The following is a 21027-nucleotide window of genomic DNA, read 5'->3' as shown; positions in this document are numbered from 1 at the left end:
TGCCAAGTGCACTGATGGACACCCTTATGTTTGAACATGGTGTTCGTTATGGACAATCCGTGACTAGCGCAGAAGTCCAATAACAAAACACCACTCGGATTCAGATCGGGGAGGCCATTCCTCCCGATCACGCCTCTCCAGGTGTCACTGTCGTTCCCCACGTGGGCGTTGAAGTCCCCCAGCAGAATAATGGAGTCCCCGGGAGGGGCACTATCCAGCACCCCCGACAGGGACGCCAAGAAGGCAGGGTACTCCGCACTACCACTCGGCCCGTAGGCTGAAATGATAGTCAGAGACCTCTCCCCAACCCGAAGGCGCAGGGATACAACCCTCTCATCCACTGGGGTAAACCCCAACACGAGACGGCTGAGCTGGGGGGCAACAAGCAAACCCACACCAGCCCGCCGCCTCTCCCCGTGGGCCACTCCAGAGTAGAAGAGAGTCCAACCCCTCTCAAGGAGATGGGTTCCAGAGCCCACGCTGTGCGTGGAGGCGAGCCCGACTATTTCTAGTCGATATCTCTCGACCTCCCGCACAAGCTCAGACTCCTTCCCCCCCAGCGAGGTGACATTCCACGTCCCTAGAGCCAGCCTAAGCATCCGGGGATCGGGCCGTTGAGGTCTCCACCTTCGTCCGCCACCCAATCCTCTTTGCACCGGTCCCTCACGGTTCCCCCTGTAGGTGGTGGGCCCACTGGAGGATGGCCTCGCGTCTCTCGTTCGGGCTTGGCCCGGCCGGGTCCCGCGAGGAGCAACCCGGCCACCAGGCGCTCTCCGACGAGTCCCGACCCCAGGCCTGGCTCCAGGGTGGGACCCCGGCTCCGCCGTACCGGGCGACGTCACGTGCCTCGATATTGTGTTCTTCATGAGGGGTTCTTGAACCATTCTTTGTCTGACCCATCACCTAGAACCTGTTTGCCATGGGAGACCCTACCAGGGGCATTTAGGCCCCAGACAACATAGCCTCTAGGATCATTTGAGCACTCAAACCCCTCCACCACGTTAAGGTGACGGTTCAAGCAGGTCAATGTTTTATCATTTAATATATTAGGTGAGCCACTAGCAGCTCTGGAGATGCAGGATGCATCTAGCAGATGAAAGCTGTGATCCTATCTCAATACTGAAGCTGAAAGTTTACACGTTACACCATAATTTTTAATTCACTGTTAAAGTAAAACTTTACAGGAATAAATTAAATTGGTCCAAGGGACCAATCAGTTACTGTTTTTGTGCCAGCGCCTATCATCATAAGAAATTGATTAATGGGCCATACTACAGGGTCTATAACAGGGGCCAGAACCAGTTTTACAGGGGCACTGGCCCCTGTTGGCCCCTGTCTAGAACTGCCCATGCCCGTGTGTTGCATTGTATTTAAACCCCTGGGAAACAGAAGTTCAACAATTAATAATTAAAAGTTCCTCAAGACTCAGATCAACTTAAAAAAGTAAAATAAAACACAAAAAAATAAAAAAGTGCTTCAGGATAATTTATTTAATGTATGATGGGTGCCCATAATTGGGGAACTAGGGATTTTTTATTTTATGTGTAATATTATGCTACAGAAATAAAAGATTAATTTATTTTAAGGTTCTTCACAGATCTTTAACAGGGTATGTGTGGAGAAGCCAAATATTTTCCACTCTTCCTCCTGATAGTAACCCATACACACATGGGTCTATGGTTGCACCCACTGATACAATGGGTCTGAAGTGCAAATAACATTCAAATGACAAATAAACAAAATAAAACTGAAAATAAAAACATCTTGAGAAGTAGTGTTTTTATGTTTATGTTGCAGTAACTCATCGCTCTCTACATATTGCTGTGACTGAGTCCTAACGCAAGTTGTTTAAAAATGTTCTACTGATGTAAGGTTTAAAGCAGAAATGTACAAATTTTTACCCGAAAGTTGAGGATATGAATCTGAATCGGTCCTAAATCATCCACCATTTTCATCTGCTGTGTACTCACACTGGACCACCAGGTTGTTGGAGATCCTGCGGGGCTCCTGCAAGCCAGGATGCCGCACCAAGCAGTCCAGCTTCTTCCCATTCATGCTGCGCAGCGGATGGAGCGAGTAGTGGCTGGACACGGCACCACCTTCGTTGGTGCGGTTCTGGGAGTGGCCAGGCAGGTCGGTGTCCCAGGACAGCCGGGGGATGGGGTGACCCACAGCACGGCAGGAGGCGACCACGCCGTACGGCTGGCCTTCCACCAGATTTACAGGTTCCAAGGAGGAGATGGGTAAAGCTATGGAGATGAGAGAGATCTTTGTGAAAATGTGTGATCCTTTGCTTTAGAAATTAAATTAATTGTTTAGTATTTCTAAAATCCATGTTTGTGTTTATTATGCTTGAAGAGATAATGCACGGCAACACTGTGACCAGAAATATAATTCGTTTTATTTTAGGGATTACCATTAAAGTCTGCAAAGCCATCGCCCACAGGTGATGCATACAAATGGTATTCTTGGCTTTTCAACTAACATAAGGAGGTTACTGTTCAAATTTTAGCCTGATGGAACGTTTTCAAAGCAGACACAAAGGTTCCTGTCCAGCTAAAGGAAGTTCAGCTTTTACAAGCAATAACCAGTTTCTTAGAGCACACCTGCACTCGTCAACCTTTACCAATTCAAAATGTCTGCAGTTAAAACAGGAATTTATTTTAATTATAATTCATTACAATTTTTTTTTATATTATATTATATTATATTCATCTATAGGTTTTATATTTTTATTAATGTTTTAGCTACTTATTTACTTAATTCTTAGATTTTTTTCTTCTTTCTTTCCTATAATAATAATTAAAATAATAATAATAATAATGATAATTTATTTTTAGTTGTTTTTATTTAAAGACCTACAACAATTATTACTACTATTATTCTATTGTACACTATTCAACAACATATAATGTAAAGTTCATTTGACCCCAAGCCTACACTGCACATCAACCAAATGAACCCCAATACATCAGTGAATTACGGTGGTGGCAGAATCATGCTATGGGGTTACCTCTCTTTAAACAGAACTAGAATTTTAGTCAAAGTGAATACAATAATGAACCCCACATACCAGTCGGTTTTGACAAAAACCTTCAGTTGTCTGCTAGAAATTTGAAGGTAGATTTTATTTATCTCAGCATCACAGTGAGTCCAACTAAACAACGGAGTGGCCCAGAATCAAGTCCAGAACTAAATCTGACAGTGAATCTACTGGGTCACCTGAAGAGGGCTGTGGTCAGGAGATGTCCTCTAAGTCTGGTAGATTTGAAATACTTTTTAGCAAAGTAGAGAAGGGAAATGTTTGTAAGTCAAGATGAAGATCTCTTACCAAAGCAGGCTGATTGCTGAAGTTATTTTAAAAAGTTGCTTCAAAAAAGTATAAGTTTAAGGATGTTCACACTACAAATCTGTTTGCTTTCCAGTTTTATTGTACAAAATGTTTCTGACATCATTTTTTAAGATGCCATTTTAACAGATGAGTGTAGATCTTTGAGATCCGCTGTACACAGAATCAGTCAAGGAAGGGAAAATAATTCAGTCAGTCATTTTCTACCGCTTATTCCATAATGGGTCGCGGGGAGCTGGTGCCTATCTCCAGCAGTCTATGGACGAGAGGCAGGGTCCACCCTGGACAGATCGCCAGTCCATCGCAGGGCTAGGAAAATAATTCACTCATATTTAAAGAAGAGAAAATGTAGAGGTTAGATTTTTATTTTCATGTTGCTTAGCTTGGATTCAAACTAGCTGGGTTTTAATGATGATTCATCTTGGGTTTTACTTACATTTACACACAGTGAGCACATTTTTTTGGTAAAACAGACAGCTTGTAATCAGAGCAAGTAACACCAGGATTTAATTACAAGGGTTTCTGCAAGGTTTAGGATTAAATATAATTTTATTTCAGCAGTTTCAACAGAAACTCACTCACTTCTTTCTAAAAGCTTGACTTGGTTCATTAGAATGGGGTCTGAGCAGGATTCCATGGTGTGACCAGATATTTACACATAAACACTTTTGTTTTTATTTCGTATCCAACTGGTTTAAAATGACTGTGATTTACCGGAAAGTCATGATCATCCAGTGTCGGCTAAATCTCTGCACAGGCGATGGGATTCTTTGAAAAAAGCAACAGCAACAAAAGCTGTTATGGTTTCATTTATAACTAAAAACCCCAAACAAATTACATCACTCAGATCTGCAAAATTAACTTGCAGCCAGCAGATGTAGATCAGAGGTCTGACTGATTAGATGTCTATTTTAGCATAAATTAAAGCCTTCAACATCGATGTTGTTGCTATTCTATGTAATTTCTTCTTTCACTTTCTCTTTAATGCAGCATTTTAGGTGACGAATCTAAACGTGGTTGCCTTCCATTATTAAAATATTTTCATGACATTTTTTAATTCTCTATGAAGCAACTCAATTTTCCAGGATTTTAAGAGCTTTAAGCATTAAAGTGATTGCAATTTGGTACAGTCTGCTCGTGCAGGATCAAAACCTGCTTCTGCAGGTTGGTTCAGTTCCAGACTATTATAACATTTTTTTTATGCAAATCATCCTTTTATAGCCGAATGTTTCAACTTTCAGCGAATTCGGAGCTGGAGGTTGTCGGTTACTCATCTGTGTGCGTTTCTGTTGTTGCTCCTGATCCGAGGCATGCCAAAACAAGCCTTTAAGCTCGGAGCATCGCTGCTGATGGTGATTGGCAGCAGAATGAGCTGATCAGAAGTGATAGCATCGCCCTGATATGTACTTTTAAAAAGGGTCCGCCCATAAATCTTTATTCCCACAGATGCTGTGAGCATTCAAATGAAAGTTACGACCTCACGTGATCCACTCAGCAAGTGGAAAAAACCCACAAAAAAGGTGACACCAGCCGAAAAAAATACTGCCGTAAATGACTTTCTCGAAAGGAAACAATGGTGCAGAATATTTAAGTCTTGCCAAAGAAAACCAGTTTGCTCAAGACTATTTTTTTTCCTTAAATGTTTTCTTGTTCCAAGTTGTTTAGCTAAAGGGGTGCTAAAACTGAATTTTATTCTTTATGTGCTTTTAAAACAAATTAAAGCACATAAAGGGTTGAAATTTATGAAAATGACTGATCACAACACTTGAATGACCACTTTGTCTTAAAAACTGTCCTCCATGTTTGTAGGCTACACAAGATTGTCGTCCGCTTGGATGTTTTACAGTACCTAGCAAATGTAATCGTACACCTTGAGTTTCTCATTTTGTCACATTGCAACAAAATGAAAAAGTGTGACATGCACTTGTATTTACTCCCCTTTATTTTGATACCCCTAAATAACATCCAGCGCTCTAAATTACCCGCAGAAATCACCTATTTAGCAAATCAATGTAATCTCAGTATAAATCTAGTTGTTCTGTGTAGGTCCCAGGGTTTAATTAGAGAACATTGGTGAACAATCAGCATCATAAGGACCAAGAAACACAGCACACAGGTTGTGGAGAGGTTCGAAGCAGGGTTAGGTCATAAAACAATATCCAAAGCTTTGAACGTCTCTCAGAGCACTTACTATCAGAAAAAGGAAAGAGTATGTCACCGCTGCAAACATCCAAACACATGGTCATGGGGCAAAACTGACCGGTCTGACAAAAAGAGCATTAGCTAAAAAAGCAGCGAACAGCCTTTATGGTAGCTCTGGAGGAGGAGGGAAAACGTCCACAAATGGAAGAATCTGTTAACAAGACATTGATTAGTTGTGTACTACACAAATCTAGTCTTTATGTAAGAGAGGCAAGAAAAAGGTTGTGTCTTCTTTGCAGTTTGCCACAAGCTATGTTGGGGAAACAGCAAACATGTGGAAGAAGTTTCTCTGATCAGATGAGACCAAAATTAAATTTTGTGGTCTATATGCAAAGTGTTCTCCACGGTGAAACATGGTGATGGCAGCATCATGCTCTGGGGATGCTTTTCATGAGCAGAAATAATAATAATATTAATTCCACTGTATGCTTGTTGTCTTACTTACTATGAACTATGACAGCCAAGCACATGGTCAGAAATTACCAAAACAGTCAAGTTGAAAGTATTAGTGGGCTTACAAATTGGATTATCATTTTTTTAATTAATATGGTTAACTTGCTGGATGTTTGTGTCCCTACTTATTACAAAATCAAAACCAATTACATACTTTGTGTTACATTTTAATAAGGTTTTACATTTTCAGCAATTATCTGGTTCTAAGTTTTTGTTTTTTTAAAGTTGCAATCTGCTTCCTGTGCTGGCGAGTCAAATTTTGTACCATTTTTGAATTACACATTACAAGAGCCACAAACGGCCCCGGGGCCAGCCACTGATGTAGATCAAAGTCTAGACCTAAATGCAACTGAGCACTGGTGTCAAGACTTGAAAACTGATGTCCACAGATGCTCTCTTTCAAATCTGAGTTTTAACTATTTTGCAAAGAATAATGAATCCAAATTAAATTCCCTTCTATATTCAAAGGTGGTAGAGACATTAGGACTTGCAGTTGTAACTGTAGAAAAAGTGTTTTTTTAATGTTTCGTCTCAGGGGGCTGCAGAAAAATGCATGCCAAACATGTCAGATCCTTATTTTTATAATAAATTTAGCAGTTTACCAATAAGAGTGCAAAACCTATAGATGTTTTGTACTAAATTAATTCATAAATCAAAGTGACGTGAACAGATAATTCATCTTCACACAAGTTAAAACTTCTCTCCTTTAAACTTGTTTTTTCCATCATTATAAACCATCTAACACATCTGGCTTGGATAAGATTGTAAATGTTTTCACAGCTGGTGTGAACAGGGCATTTTACAACCATTTCAGACTTTTCACACACAGCAACAATGAATTATATCAAAAGAGAAAAAATGTTTCCTTCTGTGGCCCTGATTGTTACATTATTGACATGATCAGTAAGATGTATCAGAAAACGGAGGGCATGAAACGTACTCCAGACGGTAAGCTTTATGCGTCTTTCGAAGTTTCCGTTTGGGAAGGTGGTGATGTGGCACCTGTAGATGCCTTCGTCAGACTCCTGCGTGGCGGGGATGAGAAGAGCCGAGTTCTCAGTGATCGGGGTGAAGCTCTCAAACTTCAAACGGCCAGAGTAACGCCCAAACTCTGAAAAAAACAACAAAAACAAAATATTACAGAAATCATCCTTACAGTTTTTTACACTACTAGTAAAAGGGGTTTACTCTAAAAAAGCAAAACAGGAAAATAAAATGGTTAAATTTTGTGTAAAGAGTGGGATTTTGAATTTTCTGTATCTGTGCAGTTTAATTTTACTGAATGATGGCTGGAGAATGCAACTCTTTTCTTTTGTTACACTGTAAATTACTCAATATTAAGTTTAACCACTTTACGTGGGTTATACATTCTATTTGCTTTAAATCCGCTAATCAGTCACATGCATCTCTAAAGGATCCTCCCTTTGTAAACCGAAACTTGAGCTTTTCACAATTTAAATGTCTTATGTGATGAACATTGCCTCTTTCAAATTTGCAGTTTTAGCAGCACTTATTTTGTGCAGCTCATGAATTGTGCAAAATAAATTAACTTTCACTTAACTGAAGCTGTTGCACTGTTGGCCAAAGGACATTTTGAATTGTTTTAGCAGATGGAGTGATAAAACATACCAGGATCCTGTAAAGGGTGAAAAAGTTAAATGGAAACGCCTCAGTGAACTGCAAACATTGATGCAGACATTACACATGTCTGTTTCCTCCTTTAGTGTCTTAAAATGGCTGCTGTTGAAAACATTTTTGGTTGTCCAGTCCACATGTGTTTTGTGGATCTGCATAAGTTTAATGATTATGCGCCTTGAGGTATTTTGTGTTGTAGCTGCGGGAGTATGGAGTACCTAGGATGCTTTAAGGTATAACCAAAGCAGAGCTATGTACATTCGCATTCATGGCACAAAGTTAAACTTGTTTTCAGGTTGGTCTCCCAGGAGACATAATCAGATGGCCAAACCACACCACCGATCCTGTTTGTGGCGCCTATGGATAAGATTTCAAGGTGTAGTCAAGGAAAGGGGGGTTTTTTTATCTTCACTTTTGCAGCCGAGTGTATGGAGTGCCTTCTCTGGGTCAGGGGTCAATCTGTAGCTCAGACATCTTTGTGTGTTGTTCACGAGTGAGGGGAGGATAGAGCAGTAGATGGGTAAAAGGATTGGGGCCTAATTTAAGTAATGTGGTCTCATTGCTGATTTGGAGGCTTGGCAACCCCAAGATGCAACTCTTTGCAGCAGTTGTACAACAGGAAGCTTAGGAGGGATTTTTTAACACCATTCCTCTCACTGTATGCGGCGGATCAGTTAAACTTTCAGTTGTCCTAAACTTGTTTGCAAGTTGAGATGAGTAGCAAATTTTCTTGCAGCTGTTTCCCAATTATGAAAAATGGCACACTTATGCATTAATTGAATGGCTTGTTTTCTCTCCTTTCTGCTGAGTGAGGTCATATTTATACCCCAGGAAATTTTTAAGTAAAAATAACTAGTTAGAAGGTCCTAAACACTGATCCTCATCCAAGTTAAAATCACAGTTACATTTACTTTAAGGAATTATTAGTGGTTGAGGCAATAATTGTGGCACCAGTGACTTTGGAAAAAAACAACTATTATTTCTTAACAAGAGATTTTTCTCCCCTCTAAAGAAAAGTTCTCCTTTAGTGATATACCTCTATTTCCCTCAGTAAAGTGGGCCATGATGACAGGGTCCTCGCTGCCACCTGGGAGCTCCTTGTTCCAGGTGACCTGCACCACGCTCTGATCCTGCGCTACCTGGTAATGGCAGGGGAGTCTGGTCGGAGTGTCACTGAAGGAAAGAAGGTCGGTGTTGGGCTGAAGAGGCTCCACAAAGGCCCCCTGAACGCATGCCACTGAGGAGAAAACAGAAAGACTTAATCAGTTAGAGATAAAGGTATTACATGTTGGAATGAGGAATGCTTGAACTCCTACATGCAGTTTCCAAGAAAGCTGAATGATAAAACCAAGTGTTGCAACATTCTCCAGCTAATGTTCAGAAAGCTGAACTGGGGTAATCTGCATTATTTTTTGGAGGGCCATAGAAAGTTTTTCTTTTATCCTAAAGTAATATTTACGATAAAATATACCTCTAGTAAAACAAAATAGTGGTCTGTTAAGGAAGTCACATCCTCCTCCAGTGCTAAAAAAGTTTGTGGGCTCAATAAGTTTGTTTACAGACAAACACTCCCATAGCTTACAGAGAAAAGGTCACCCAACCTGCTTGAGTTCAGACTCACCATTATGGAGAAAACACGCTGATTTCTCAAAGAAAGAAAAGGAAGGTCTATATGTGCTTTAAGACAACTGGGCTAAAAAAAGTACGACTCTTCAAAAGGGCTTAAGTATTTTTGTTTTAAAGCTAAAGGTTTTCCTGCTTCAATGTGGATAATAAAGAAGCAGGTTTACTGCTAATCCTGATTTCCCTGATTGTAAATGACTGCTGTCACTTATCTCTCTGAGGCTTGTTACAGCGATAAAAATAACTTTTAGAGTTGTCTTTTTGTCATTTATTTAGTATTTGATCCGTTATCACTTTCCAAACACCATTTATGAACTCTTCAATCCCATCTTTCAAAGCACCCATCAACCTCTGCTCTCTAATGTTGAAATGTAGTTCACTGTATTACATTATTTTCACCAAATTGACACAGACTAATCCAATCTTTATGAGAGCAACTGGTGGTTTATTTATTTTGTCCTTCCAAAAGCTTTTGGCCATTGCTGCCAATTTAAACTGTTAAACAATCTTGGCACACAACCTCAGGATGAGGTTGTTTCATAATTGCTAATGTTTTTTCAATTTACTTATGTCAGCGGTAGTTTCTAGCCTCTGCGTTGTAGTTGGCTTGTAGAGCCACCATGGGAATCAAACTTTGTTTATTCTGACACACAGAACAAGGAAACACACTTGAGTCCCCCAGATTCTCCAGCATACAGCTATGACAAAATATAATATGTAATAAATTAACTAAAAGTCATAAATTAAAATTAACATAACTCAAAAAATGCTGGATAACATAGATCCCTACTGCTCCCACAGGAGAATGGAAACAAAAGGGAAGAGACACTGGTTATATGCGGGGGGACCGCAAAAAAGTGAACACACAGACAACAGCAACAAGGTTCTGTGGTCAGGCAGCAAATAATTCAATAATTTTGGCTGATTATAACAAAAAACAACACAGACAAAAATTTGTGAGCCTGATATATGGCTTAATGTTTAAATTTAAATGAAACAAAACGTATTAGCAGTCAGGCACGTGGTTTGAGCTTTCCAGGTGTCTAAACATAATCTCTTCTGGCATTAAAATGACCAGAAATCAAGATCAAAACAGCAGTTAGAGGAACAATGTGATGTAAATGGACCCACAGTTCCAATCAAGAGTTTATATACACTCATTATAGGCCAATGCTTATAATTTGGGACTATTTATTTACTTCAAAATCTCTTTTACTAGCATGGTTGGTCCATAAAAAACACAACCTTAAAGATTTTTAAATGTGAAATTAGGGGCCCCTGGTTTACATTTATTGAATTTTTTCTTTACTCCACACAGGGTCAACATCATACCTACAGGTTCATATAGCTGCATGATAATTTGCTTTCTGTAACCATCAAAATACCCCCTTTAATTCTGGGTTTATTTAAACAGGCTGGTCTCCTGGTGTTGACTTGGCTTTTAAGTGTTGTCCATCAAATTTTAACAGTCATGGATTTAGAGGAGGACCTTCAGGAACCACGACGTCAGCCAACCCAAAGCAGTTCTGATGTGTGCTACCGATTATTGTCAAGTTGGAACAGCCAGTTATTTCCAAGTTTGAATCATCTGCAAACTGTCAGGGTCAGATGAAAGGAAATACCCAGGAACCTCTACAGGTAAAACCTGGAAGATGGAGCACCACTGACTGAACACTTGTGTCTTCTGGAGAAACGTTTCATGGTCAGACAGGACAAAGATAGAGGTATCGTGGTGGTGGTAGCATCATGCTGAAAGTCTGTTTTGCTGCCAGTGGATCTCATTTGATAGCAAAAATTAGATGGAATAAGGAAGAAAGAGGACTACCTCTGAATTCTCCAGATGGACTAATAGGGTGGTGACCAAAATCTACTGCTTCAAGCTTGACTGAAATGTGCAGATACCCACCAACTAGACAACCAAAATGTCAGTCAGTCAGTCATTTTCTACCGCTTATTCCATAGTGGGTGGTGGGGAAGCTGATGCCTATCACCAGCAGTCTATGGGCGAGAGGCAGGGTACACCCTGGACAGGTCGCCAGTCCATCACAGGGCAACACACAAACAACCATGCACACACTCATTCATACACCTAAGGGCAATTTAGAGAGACCAATTAACCTAACAGGCATGTCTTTGGACTGTGGGAGGAAGCCGGAGTACCCGGTGAGAACCCACGCATGCACGGGGAGAACATGCAAACTCCATGCAGAAAGGCCAGGAATCAAACCCAGGACCTTCTTGCTGCAAGGCAACAGTACTACCAACTGCCAAATATTGAGAAATGTAAATTGTAAATTATTTTTTAGACAGTAATGAGACAGCAAATAGTGTGGAAAAGCAGGGTAAGGTAGTGCAAAAAGTGTCAATGGGCCGACATTTGATCCCACAAAAGCCTGCGTCGAGGACTAAGGCATCCGTACACGGGTCACGTACTTAACGCCCTGAACCACCATGTCTGCTCCCGACAAGATGTATGTCTGAAGGAGTCAAAGTAAATGCTTTCCAATCAAAGAACCCTATACATGCTGCCAAGCATGGTGGTGGCAGCATCATGCTAGGGGACATCACAATTTCCCCACAACTTTCTACAAGGTGAAGCATTTTATCGATTGAAATCTAGATAATATTTTTGCATCAATTCAAATTCAAAATTTAATAAAAAATACTTTATTAATATTGTTGTAACTCATACAGCTTTAAAGATATTTTTTCGGCACTAGAGGCCTTTATTTTTCAATTTTTGACAGTAGGCAGACAGGAAAGACGGACAAAGAGAGAGGATGAGACATTCGGCAAAGGTCAGCAATTAGATTCCTGTTTTGCATTTAGAGCTTTGCTTCTTCAGTAAACAGATTGCATATTGTACTTATAATTTTAAACAATTACTTTCATTAGATTTGACATGTTTTCACTATTTTAACTCTAATCTAAAACTTGACTACTTAGATGACCTTTTTAAACTATTGAAACTGGTGAAAATTCAGCGCTGGTCTTAGTAACGACTTTTTCCAGACCTGTCTTTAACCGTGGGAGCCAAACAGAGATGAGTACGAGAAACGGAAAGAGAGCGGTGCATCAAAAACTCAAACCGGAAAAACGAAACAACTGAACTTTGATTTCTGAAACAAACACGTTTATTTCTTTTCTGGTTACTGATTCACAAACCCAATAAATGATTACTAAGATACCAATACGGGAAACAGACTCCCACAGATCCTGCAAGGACACATGCACACAATTGTTCAGAGGTCCCACAGGTTTCACACGTTGAGGAAATGTCAATCTGGAGAGAGAGGCCATGGGACGGATACTAGGTCAAACTAAAGTTGATTTTAGATGAAGGCCAAAAGGTATGAAACCAGAGATGAGACAACAAAGAAAAACAGCAAACAGAGAGAAAGAGTTAACCCCTGTTCACACACTCCAGACAAACACAAGTTCATAAAGCTGCCTTTCATCACTCCATCACACCTGAGATGATCACACCTGCTGAAACCAAGAGTCTGATAATTGTATTTGTTCTTCTAAATGGAGCGGCACTTACAGACCCTATCTCTGTCATTGACTTTAATCCACACTGAAGAGAGAGACAAAGAGAGACGAGTAGCACCAGAATTAGTCGTGAAAACTGGAAGGTGCTGGTTGCCCAATGCGTTCTGACTGACTCAAAAGCAGGAATGCCCCCAAGCCGCATTCTGTCCTGTCGCACCCTAAGGCATGTTGCCAGATCCAGAGTATGTGGACACCCAAGACTTTACATGCAAGAGTCTAGGTTCAGTCCCTGCTCAGACAGTTTCAAGCTGCAGGCTGCAGGGATTTAATTGAGCAAATTTGGCTAACAGTAGAAATCTGATATAATAAAGAGGGTTCACACGACTCTGGGTAAGGTAGGCAAGGGAAAAAAAAAACTATTTCTACATCAAAGGCGCTTGTGCACGTATTAAAACAGGTGGATAAAGCAACAAACAGCACTTTTGTTTTGTTTTGTTCATTTGTTCTGTAATATCTTCTAAACCCTCCTAAAACAGCACATCATGTGTTGAATGTGTTCTCTTCAGTTATTTTCAGACACTAAAACCAAAAAACCCAAGAAGATTTGCTTTTCACCAGTGGATAACCATTGGGGTCCTTATTTAATTCAATGAAAAAGTACTTATAATTAAATCTAAATAATCAGAGTATAAGCGCTCCTGGTGAAAAACCCCTTCAAATAAATTAGATCTTATTCCTGGATAATTTCTGAATTTTAGTACACTCATTCAGTAGAGGAAAAAAATCTTACATTAAGCAATAATAGTTTTGGTTTTTTTTTTACGAGGTACCCCTTAAAAGTCTTAAAATAAGATTAAAATCAATGACTTGCCAACATGCTAGTATAAACATGCTAGTAACCACTCTTCAAAAAAAAGAAAGACAGGAGAACATGCAATTCAAGTAAGGCAGGTGTGTGTGGATCTTTGTAAATCAGGAAATGGATACAAGATTATAAAGCACTCCCCCAAAACGGGCCAGATTTGCACATAAACCATTAAATTATCGCTCTAATCTAGGCTTGACAGTTTATCTCGCCATCACACACAGTAAGTGAAAAAAGCTCCAAAGCTCACTGTTGGTGAATGCAGCAATTTTCAAGTTCAGTTTCAGATTGTGCCACAGCATTATAAGACTGATTAATTTGCTGAAAAAAGAAATGGGTGTAGCTGTTAGAGTAGTTTAGAGTTCAGAAAAGGCAAAGTTAACCAGTCAGGAACTCTTATTTGCAGTCTCCAGGCAGAGTTTTGTCAACTTCATATGCTGTTTCCTTGTTTGAATACCCCGAGACTTAAACTACAAGACAATGTAAGTATAGGTAGATAATCTGAGATGAGGGCCTTGGACCACTGAGCAACAGTCCAGTGCTTTTTCTGCTTAAATAAAGTTTGCTCAAGCTCTCTGGAGCTTGAGCAAACACATAAACATATTATTTGTAAAGCAGTGTAGTCAGCATAAAAGGCATCTGGTTAGAAAATGTTGGTTCTTGAATGGGGAATGTTTTAGCAACAGCATTGCTACTTTTGTTCTCAACCTATCTACATGAATCAGTCAACTAATCTGCAGAAGTAAAGACAAGCTACTTACAAAGACCTCAACATGAAGAACAATTATAGACTTTAGGTGAAATTATCTTGAATAAAAGGAAAAATAAACAAGATGGAGATCAAGGTCCATTCTGTTCCAAGCTCTAGGTTCCCCAACTGAATTTATATATGACATTTTTTTATGTTTTTCTTAAAAATACACTGTATCCCAAGTGCTGTCATAAACCATCAGTCAGTCAATGTCATTTATTGTGTAGGTACGGACCAGTCTTTTCGCTTCCTAAAATATTTCCAAACAGCAGAATTAGTTGTAGTTCTCAGCAACGGACTAGTGTGGTTGCCTTCTATCAGCTAGCTGACCGGCAGTGCACAGCAACAGCTGGGGGGGGGGGGGGGGGGGGGGGGGGCATTGATCTGGGGGTGGCTGGAGAGACGTTAAACTGTAAAAATGCCATGATGGCATCATTTAGCAGTTTGGTGCATCCTGATACCAGTGACCGGCTGATTTCATTGTTATAGTATTAGTTACTATAATGATTACGCCACATGAATAATGCACAACTATTATCAAACATCACAGCGCTTGATAATAGTTGTAAGGCCCCCCAAATCTTATGGATCAGTCTCCTTTGTCAGTGTGCCCCAGGGCAGCTGTGGCTGTAATGTAGCTTTCTACTGTCAATATGTGAATGTGTGCATGAATGGGTGAATGGCTGAATGTAGTGTGAAGCGCTTTGGGGTCTCTGGGGACATGATAAGGCGCTATACAAGTACAAGCCATCTTAATCATTCATCAACTCTGGATGATTTGGTGTTGGGAGGGTGTGTTGAACTGGTAACGCTTTCAGGCTGTTTAACTGAAACTGTACAAATAGACATTTTGAAACACAGGACGTTCTCTTAAGGTAAAAATCATCCTGAAACGTTTGTTGAGAAATCAATCCTTGACAGGATAACAGATTTTGCTTTAGAGTGCACATCAACACTGGATGAAACAGTACAACGTGTGTCACTGAAGAGGCCTGCATGAACCCAGTACCAGCAGTGGTAGCTTATCCATGATGTACGGGCCACATGCAGCGGTGTCAATTGGCCTAAATAGAAGATGAATCCGAACTGGTTACACTCCCTTCAAGTCAAAGCTACCACCTCATCACACACACACTGAGCTAAAAGCCTTCCAAATTATTCTAACACAAGCTTAATGTCCCTACACAGCTCTGACTATGCTTCAACAGCCTCCATGCCAGCAAGTGCCATGTCATGATTGGGCCTCGTGCACATAGAATCCTTGTGTGGTGGGTTCTCCATGTAATTGGGCTCGTGACCAAAAAGAAGCACATGCACCTCCAAATTGTGCATATAGGCAGATTTTTGGGAGTCAGATGGAAGTTGTGTTTTCAAGCTGCAGTAGGTCGGGACATCCTACCTAATGATGGTTGTCAAAGATGTACACTGGAAGGATACAAGGAAAGAGGCAGTATCTGTTGAGGTCTCACAGGAACATGCAGTGTTGAATCTTTTGTGCAATATACGCAGAACAGCAGATTAACCTACCTGACAACTATTTTGGTGTTGACATCAATCCTACATAATATACTAGAATATAAATGAACACGTTGAAAACACCACACAGGTCTGCAGAAAATCCCACCAACCTGCACATGATCAGAATTAATGTTGCTGAACATCAGCTGCAACATCTGTCCCTGCCAAGCACATTTTTAACGTATCTGTTGATTTAACTTTGTGTCTGGGTGGAAAATGTCAGCAAGAAGACTCCAGCATTCTTCAACCCCACCCATCCTCTAAAACTCTGGGACCTTTCAGCACTGAAGTGAATGTGTGGAAATGTTATCTCAATGTTTTTCTACACTGTCAGCTGTTTTGTTCTAATCTGTGTCCATTTTCTCTTGCAACTCTCCGTTTCTGCATTATTTTAAAGTTATTCTGCAATTAACTTTGTTTTCTCTCTCTGATTCATCTTTCCATAGAAGGTATGCCTGTGTCAGAGATTTTTTTTGTCTGCTTTGTCTCAACCCTCAGCCAGTTGGAGCAAGAGGCTGCTCACATTTGACCCTGGTATTGCTGGAGATTTCTTCATGTCCAAAGTTTGTAGCTTCTCAACACTTTCACCACATGCTTGCTACGGAGAAGAGATTGCTACAAAGTGAAAGAATTCATAAAATAAGCTAGTTTTTCTTTTAAAATATAACTTTTTATTCATTCAAATTTAATAAACCCTTGAATTAAACTGTAATGTATTATGATTTGGATTAAATTGGACAGTATGGATTTTACTGGGATGAAATGAACTGATTTGGACCAAAATGGATTCTACAAAAGTACAGATTAATTAGATTTGTTTGTCTTGTAAATGCCTTGAGATGACAAGTGTTCTGAAATGGTCCAGTATACATAAACTTAACTGCATTGAAAGTATACTTATTTTAGTCTATTTCTCAGTTTGAAATGGAGAACAATTAGGTTAGCAAAATATACACCAAGATTGTTTTCCAAAGCGTTTTTGTGTTCAATTAATGTTTTATTTATTGTTTAGTTAAAATTATGAGCGAAAGGTTAAAAAGATTCAGACTGATGTCTCAAAGTCATGTTATTGGTTGAATAGTTTGTTTACAGTCCACTTTAGGAAATATCAAAATTTGTTTAAAGCTTCAGAAACACTTTGACTCCTTTACAGCCTTAAAGAAAATGCTTGCATTTCAACGCACCTGATGTATGTTCATATTACAGTAAATTAAACAGATTTTTCAGAGAACTGATCATAAAATGCAAAAGGAAAAAGCAAACTTTAATCCAAAAGTTCTTCAGCAAGGTTTTTGAGTCTGGGGTAATGATGAACCGTGCTGAGCAGCCACATCTGAACAAATGTAACATTTCATACCACAAAATTCTTCATCTGAGCTTTGACAGAGTCTGAGCCAGTCACCTGCATAATGTTAAAAATTTTAAAAATATGTAGAATTTCCTTAACAAGAACAGCTCACACAGTGAGCAAACATATGTCACCACCTGTAAAGAGCTGAAGATTAACATAATAACACCTATAAACCCACCCTGAACTCTTTTAGACAATGCAAGCATGGTCTTTCCAAGACTTTTTGTTTTCTGTCCTATCATAAAAAGCGGAGAAGTAGACATCAGCTGTGGAATGCATGAAGAAGGCCAGTAAGAAGATAAGGTAGGAGGAAACAAACACATCTCCCACAAAGGAACACAAAGCCTCTCAGTAGCAGCAGAAAACTGATTTTACCAGATGTAATAGTTGTCAAACAGGCTAGGTGGTTTTTTTTTTTTCCTAAATACTGTCAACAAATATTCTGAAAGTAAACAACTGAAAAGATGTGACAAATCATGTCTAAAAGACAGGTTTAACTCTAAAATTCCTTAGAATAAAACCTCACCAACAGCATTCTGATTTTGCTTTATCTGAATGAAATGCATATAAAACTAAATTAAATTACATAGTAGACTTACTGAAAATATAAAAGTTCTTATCTTAACAGTGTTAATGTGTCCCATTGCTAATGTTAACACCCACAGCGCTGCTTTCTCTCTAAAGTGACTGCAGCCTGAGTGTTATTTAAGGTAAGAGTGATCTTCAGCGAGAACCTCACCTCCAAATAAATAAATGCTGTTTTATCTTTACTATTAAACATTATCAGATTTAATCTTAATCATTCCAGTCTTAACCTAATGATTCAGAACTGGTTGGACAAAACGTGATGTGATAAATTTCCAAACAAAACTCACCGATAAGAAGAAGAAGCAGAAGCTCAGTCCGTGTCCTGATCGCCTCCATCTGTAGCCCGAAATGCAACAGTCAGTCTCCCTTCTTGGTTGTTTAAAATGTCATGTTAAGAATTCATAATGTGTGTCCGCTTAAAGTCCAGAAACGCTCCTCAGCAGGCAGGCAGATGCAGGAGTTGTTCTCGCTTTTCTTCAGCTCCTCTGCGGGGTTTTTAAACTAAAAATCCCGACTGGTCCACGAGTGGACGGTGAGGCTGTTCCTGCGAGCCGCTCCAACTTCATTACAGGTGAATGCAAACAGTCAAATAGGAGCAGAACTCAGTGTCACTAAAAAAAACTTTGGAAAAAAAAGAGCGAGTATTTGTTTAACAGAAACCTTGTCACGCAGAGTCGCAACACAACCTGCACAGGTAAGAACCGCTGCTACACCTGTTCTATTAAGCCCCGCCCTGATCTAGATAGTACAAAGAATGACACGTTCAACGTTAGTAGATTATTTATTTATTATACATACATATATATATATACATATACATACAATTAGGTACATAAACAGAAACCTGCCCATCACAGATGAAGCTGAAATTAACTGAGTACTGAGTACTAATAAGATGCCACCCAGGGCAGTGAGCCATCATCACTCATATAAGGAACAGCCACTGCTTACTGCAGCGTGACACTGTAAATATAGTCATTATGTGATTTGAAGAAAGACATCTGGCTTTTGTCTGTCTTTACTGATGAGTTTTATAATTTTGTTTCTTGATCAACTAATCAATGCACTACCCTTCTCTACAAACGCATACAAAGCAGATTTATCATTGGATGCGTGGTTGATCCAAAATGTTACACATTTTTACACAAAGACAAAACAAGAATTAAGGAGAAAAAAAAATAACATTAGTAAAACTATTCTTACACAGACAACAGAGAACCTCTTCGTTTTAGTTGCAGAAGTGACGGCTTGCAGACACGTTTCTCTTCTCGAGTTTCACTTCACAAACAAGATCGTGAAGTTTAAAGGCTTGTTTCTGATCTTGAAGGTTTAGGAATACTTACTTTTGGTTTATTCAATGTTACTAGTGCATGTTAGTTATCTAAAAAGGGTGCAATTCGCACATGAGACAACACACTGAATGTGACCAGGTAGAAAGCAGCTTCTGTAGAACTGTGACTGATTTCTTCTATTTGTGCATCCATCTGTATTTTAATGACAAACAAAATATGAAACCTATTACATGAAGAATAAACATCCCAACAAAATGCATCCAATAAATTATTAACATTAGGTTAAATATTCAAGTGTTATTTAATCCCTGTTGTGATTTTTCACTAAAACCTACATTTCCCAGGCCCAGTGAATACATGACGATTTGATGTGCACGTTGGTTTTTCTAAAAGAGTTAGTAGGTGTATCAGAGATGTTTTGTGTTGTTTCAGTGGCTTATCTGTTGATTTAGTAGCTGCATTCAACAAAGAACGTCTTCATTCATTCATCCAGATGTTTTGCAGCAGGTGACATTGTGGTGTTAAGCTTTATTTCTATCCCAGGCTAAATAAACACTAACCTACAGTTACACTGATTAACCCATTGCATTCTGGTGACAACCAATTAAAAAACAACACACAAGCAACTGCATTATAACATGCTGCTTAATTCACTGATAAAGACATTTCCATGACACTGTACAAGCTGATGGCACTCTAAAAGACCCAAACAAAAGATGGACAGCCTGTTTACTGCAGCATTCAGTAACTCTCTTGTTGCACAGCTTAATCCAGACGTGCATCATGAAGTAATTACATCATATCAGCGTGAGGAGCCTCGGGGCAAACAGTCACCTGCTGCTCATAAATCTGTTTTGAATATGTTTCCAGTTATGTTCCTATGTAAATCCATCAGGAGGAAGGAATGTAAAAACATCCCACGATTCTACAAACAACCTTGATGCTCAGTGGGAAATCTCCCTTCTGGAGTTGTTACAGATTGCTGCTGACAATATGAGAGATGCACAAAAGTTGCATAACAATTACTAACAAAGAACGTATTTTACAAGCCAAATTAAAATTAAAATTACAACAAAACACTTAAATGTATTTCATTGGAAACTGATGAGCCAGACCATCCCAAAGTAGCGCATAACTGTGTTACAAGGACAAATTGTTAAATATAAACACAAATATAAATAAATAAAAATCTGAAAAGTGTAATATGATTTGTGTTCTGCCAACCTGAGTCAACACTTTGCTCTACCTCAGTCTGATTGGATGGAAAGTGCATGTAGACATTGTCCAGACAATGTGCTGCAGTTCGAACTGAGCATCAGAATGGGAAAGAAAGGTGATTTAAGTGACTTTGAACGTGGCATGGTTGTTGGTGCCAGACAGGCATTTCAGAAACTGCTGATCTGCAGGGATTTTCACGCACTACCATCTATAGGGTTTACGGAGAATGGTCAGAAAAAGAGAAAATATCCAGTGAGCGGCAGTTCTGTGGGTGCAAATGCCTTGTTGATGCCAGAGGTCAGAGGAGAGTGGCCAGACTGGTTCCAGCTGATAGAAAGGCAACAGTAACTCAAATAACCACTCGTAACAACCAAGGCATGCAGAAGAGCATCTCTGAACGCACAACACGTTGAACCTTGAGGCGGATGGGGTACAGCAGCAGAAGACCACACCGGGTGCCACTCCTGTCAGCTAAGAACAGGAAACTGAGGCTACAATTCGCACAGGCTCACCAAAAATGGACAATAGAAGATTGGAAAAATGTTGCCTGGTCTGATGAGTCTCGATTTCTGCTGCGACATTCAGATGGTAGGGTCAGAATTTGGTGTCAACAACATGAAAGCATGGATCCATCCTGCCTTGTATCAACGGTTCAGGCTGGTGGTGGTGGTGTAATGGTGTGGGGGATAT

At 39.6% G+C, this 21027-nt stretch overlaps 1 protein-coding gene across 2 annotated transcripts in view; it reads right to left on the bottom strand.

Annotated features, from left to right (window-relative positions):
- LOC124870184 (nectin-4-like) overlaps nucleotides 1-18522 on the bottom strand; it is a 37568-nt gene extending 19046 nt beyond the window's left edge. For both annotated transcript variants that reach the window (XM_047368708.1, XM_047368710.1), the window contains exons 1-4: nucleotides 18115-18522; nucleotides 8676-8876; nucleotides 6945-7115; nucleotides 1971-2249 (exon numbers count right to left, since the gene is read on the bottom strand). In XM_047368708.1, coding sequence (XP_047224664.1) covers nucleotides 1971-2249; nucleotides 6945-7115; nucleotides 8676-8876; nucleotides 18115-18163 — 700 coding nt within the window. In that variant the 5' untranslated portion in view covers nucleotides 18164-18522. The remainder of the gene's footprint in view (nucleotides 1-1970; nucleotides 2250-6944; nucleotides 7116-8675; nucleotides 8877-18114) is intronic.
- Nucleotides 18523-21027: the final 2505 nt, after the last annotated feature.

Source organism: Girardinichthys multiradiatus, chromosome 6, assembly GCF_021462225.1.
Source record: "Girardinichthys multiradiatus isolate DD_20200921_A chromosome 6, DD_fGirMul_XY1, whole genome shotgun sequence".
Lineage (NCBI taxonomy): Eukaryota > Metazoa > Chordata > Actinopteri > Cyprinodontiformes > Goodeidae > Girardinichthys > Girardinichthys multiradiatus.
The sequence above is the reverse complement of the archived record's forward strand: the minus strand, read 5'-3'. Positions and strand labels throughout refer to the sequence as shown.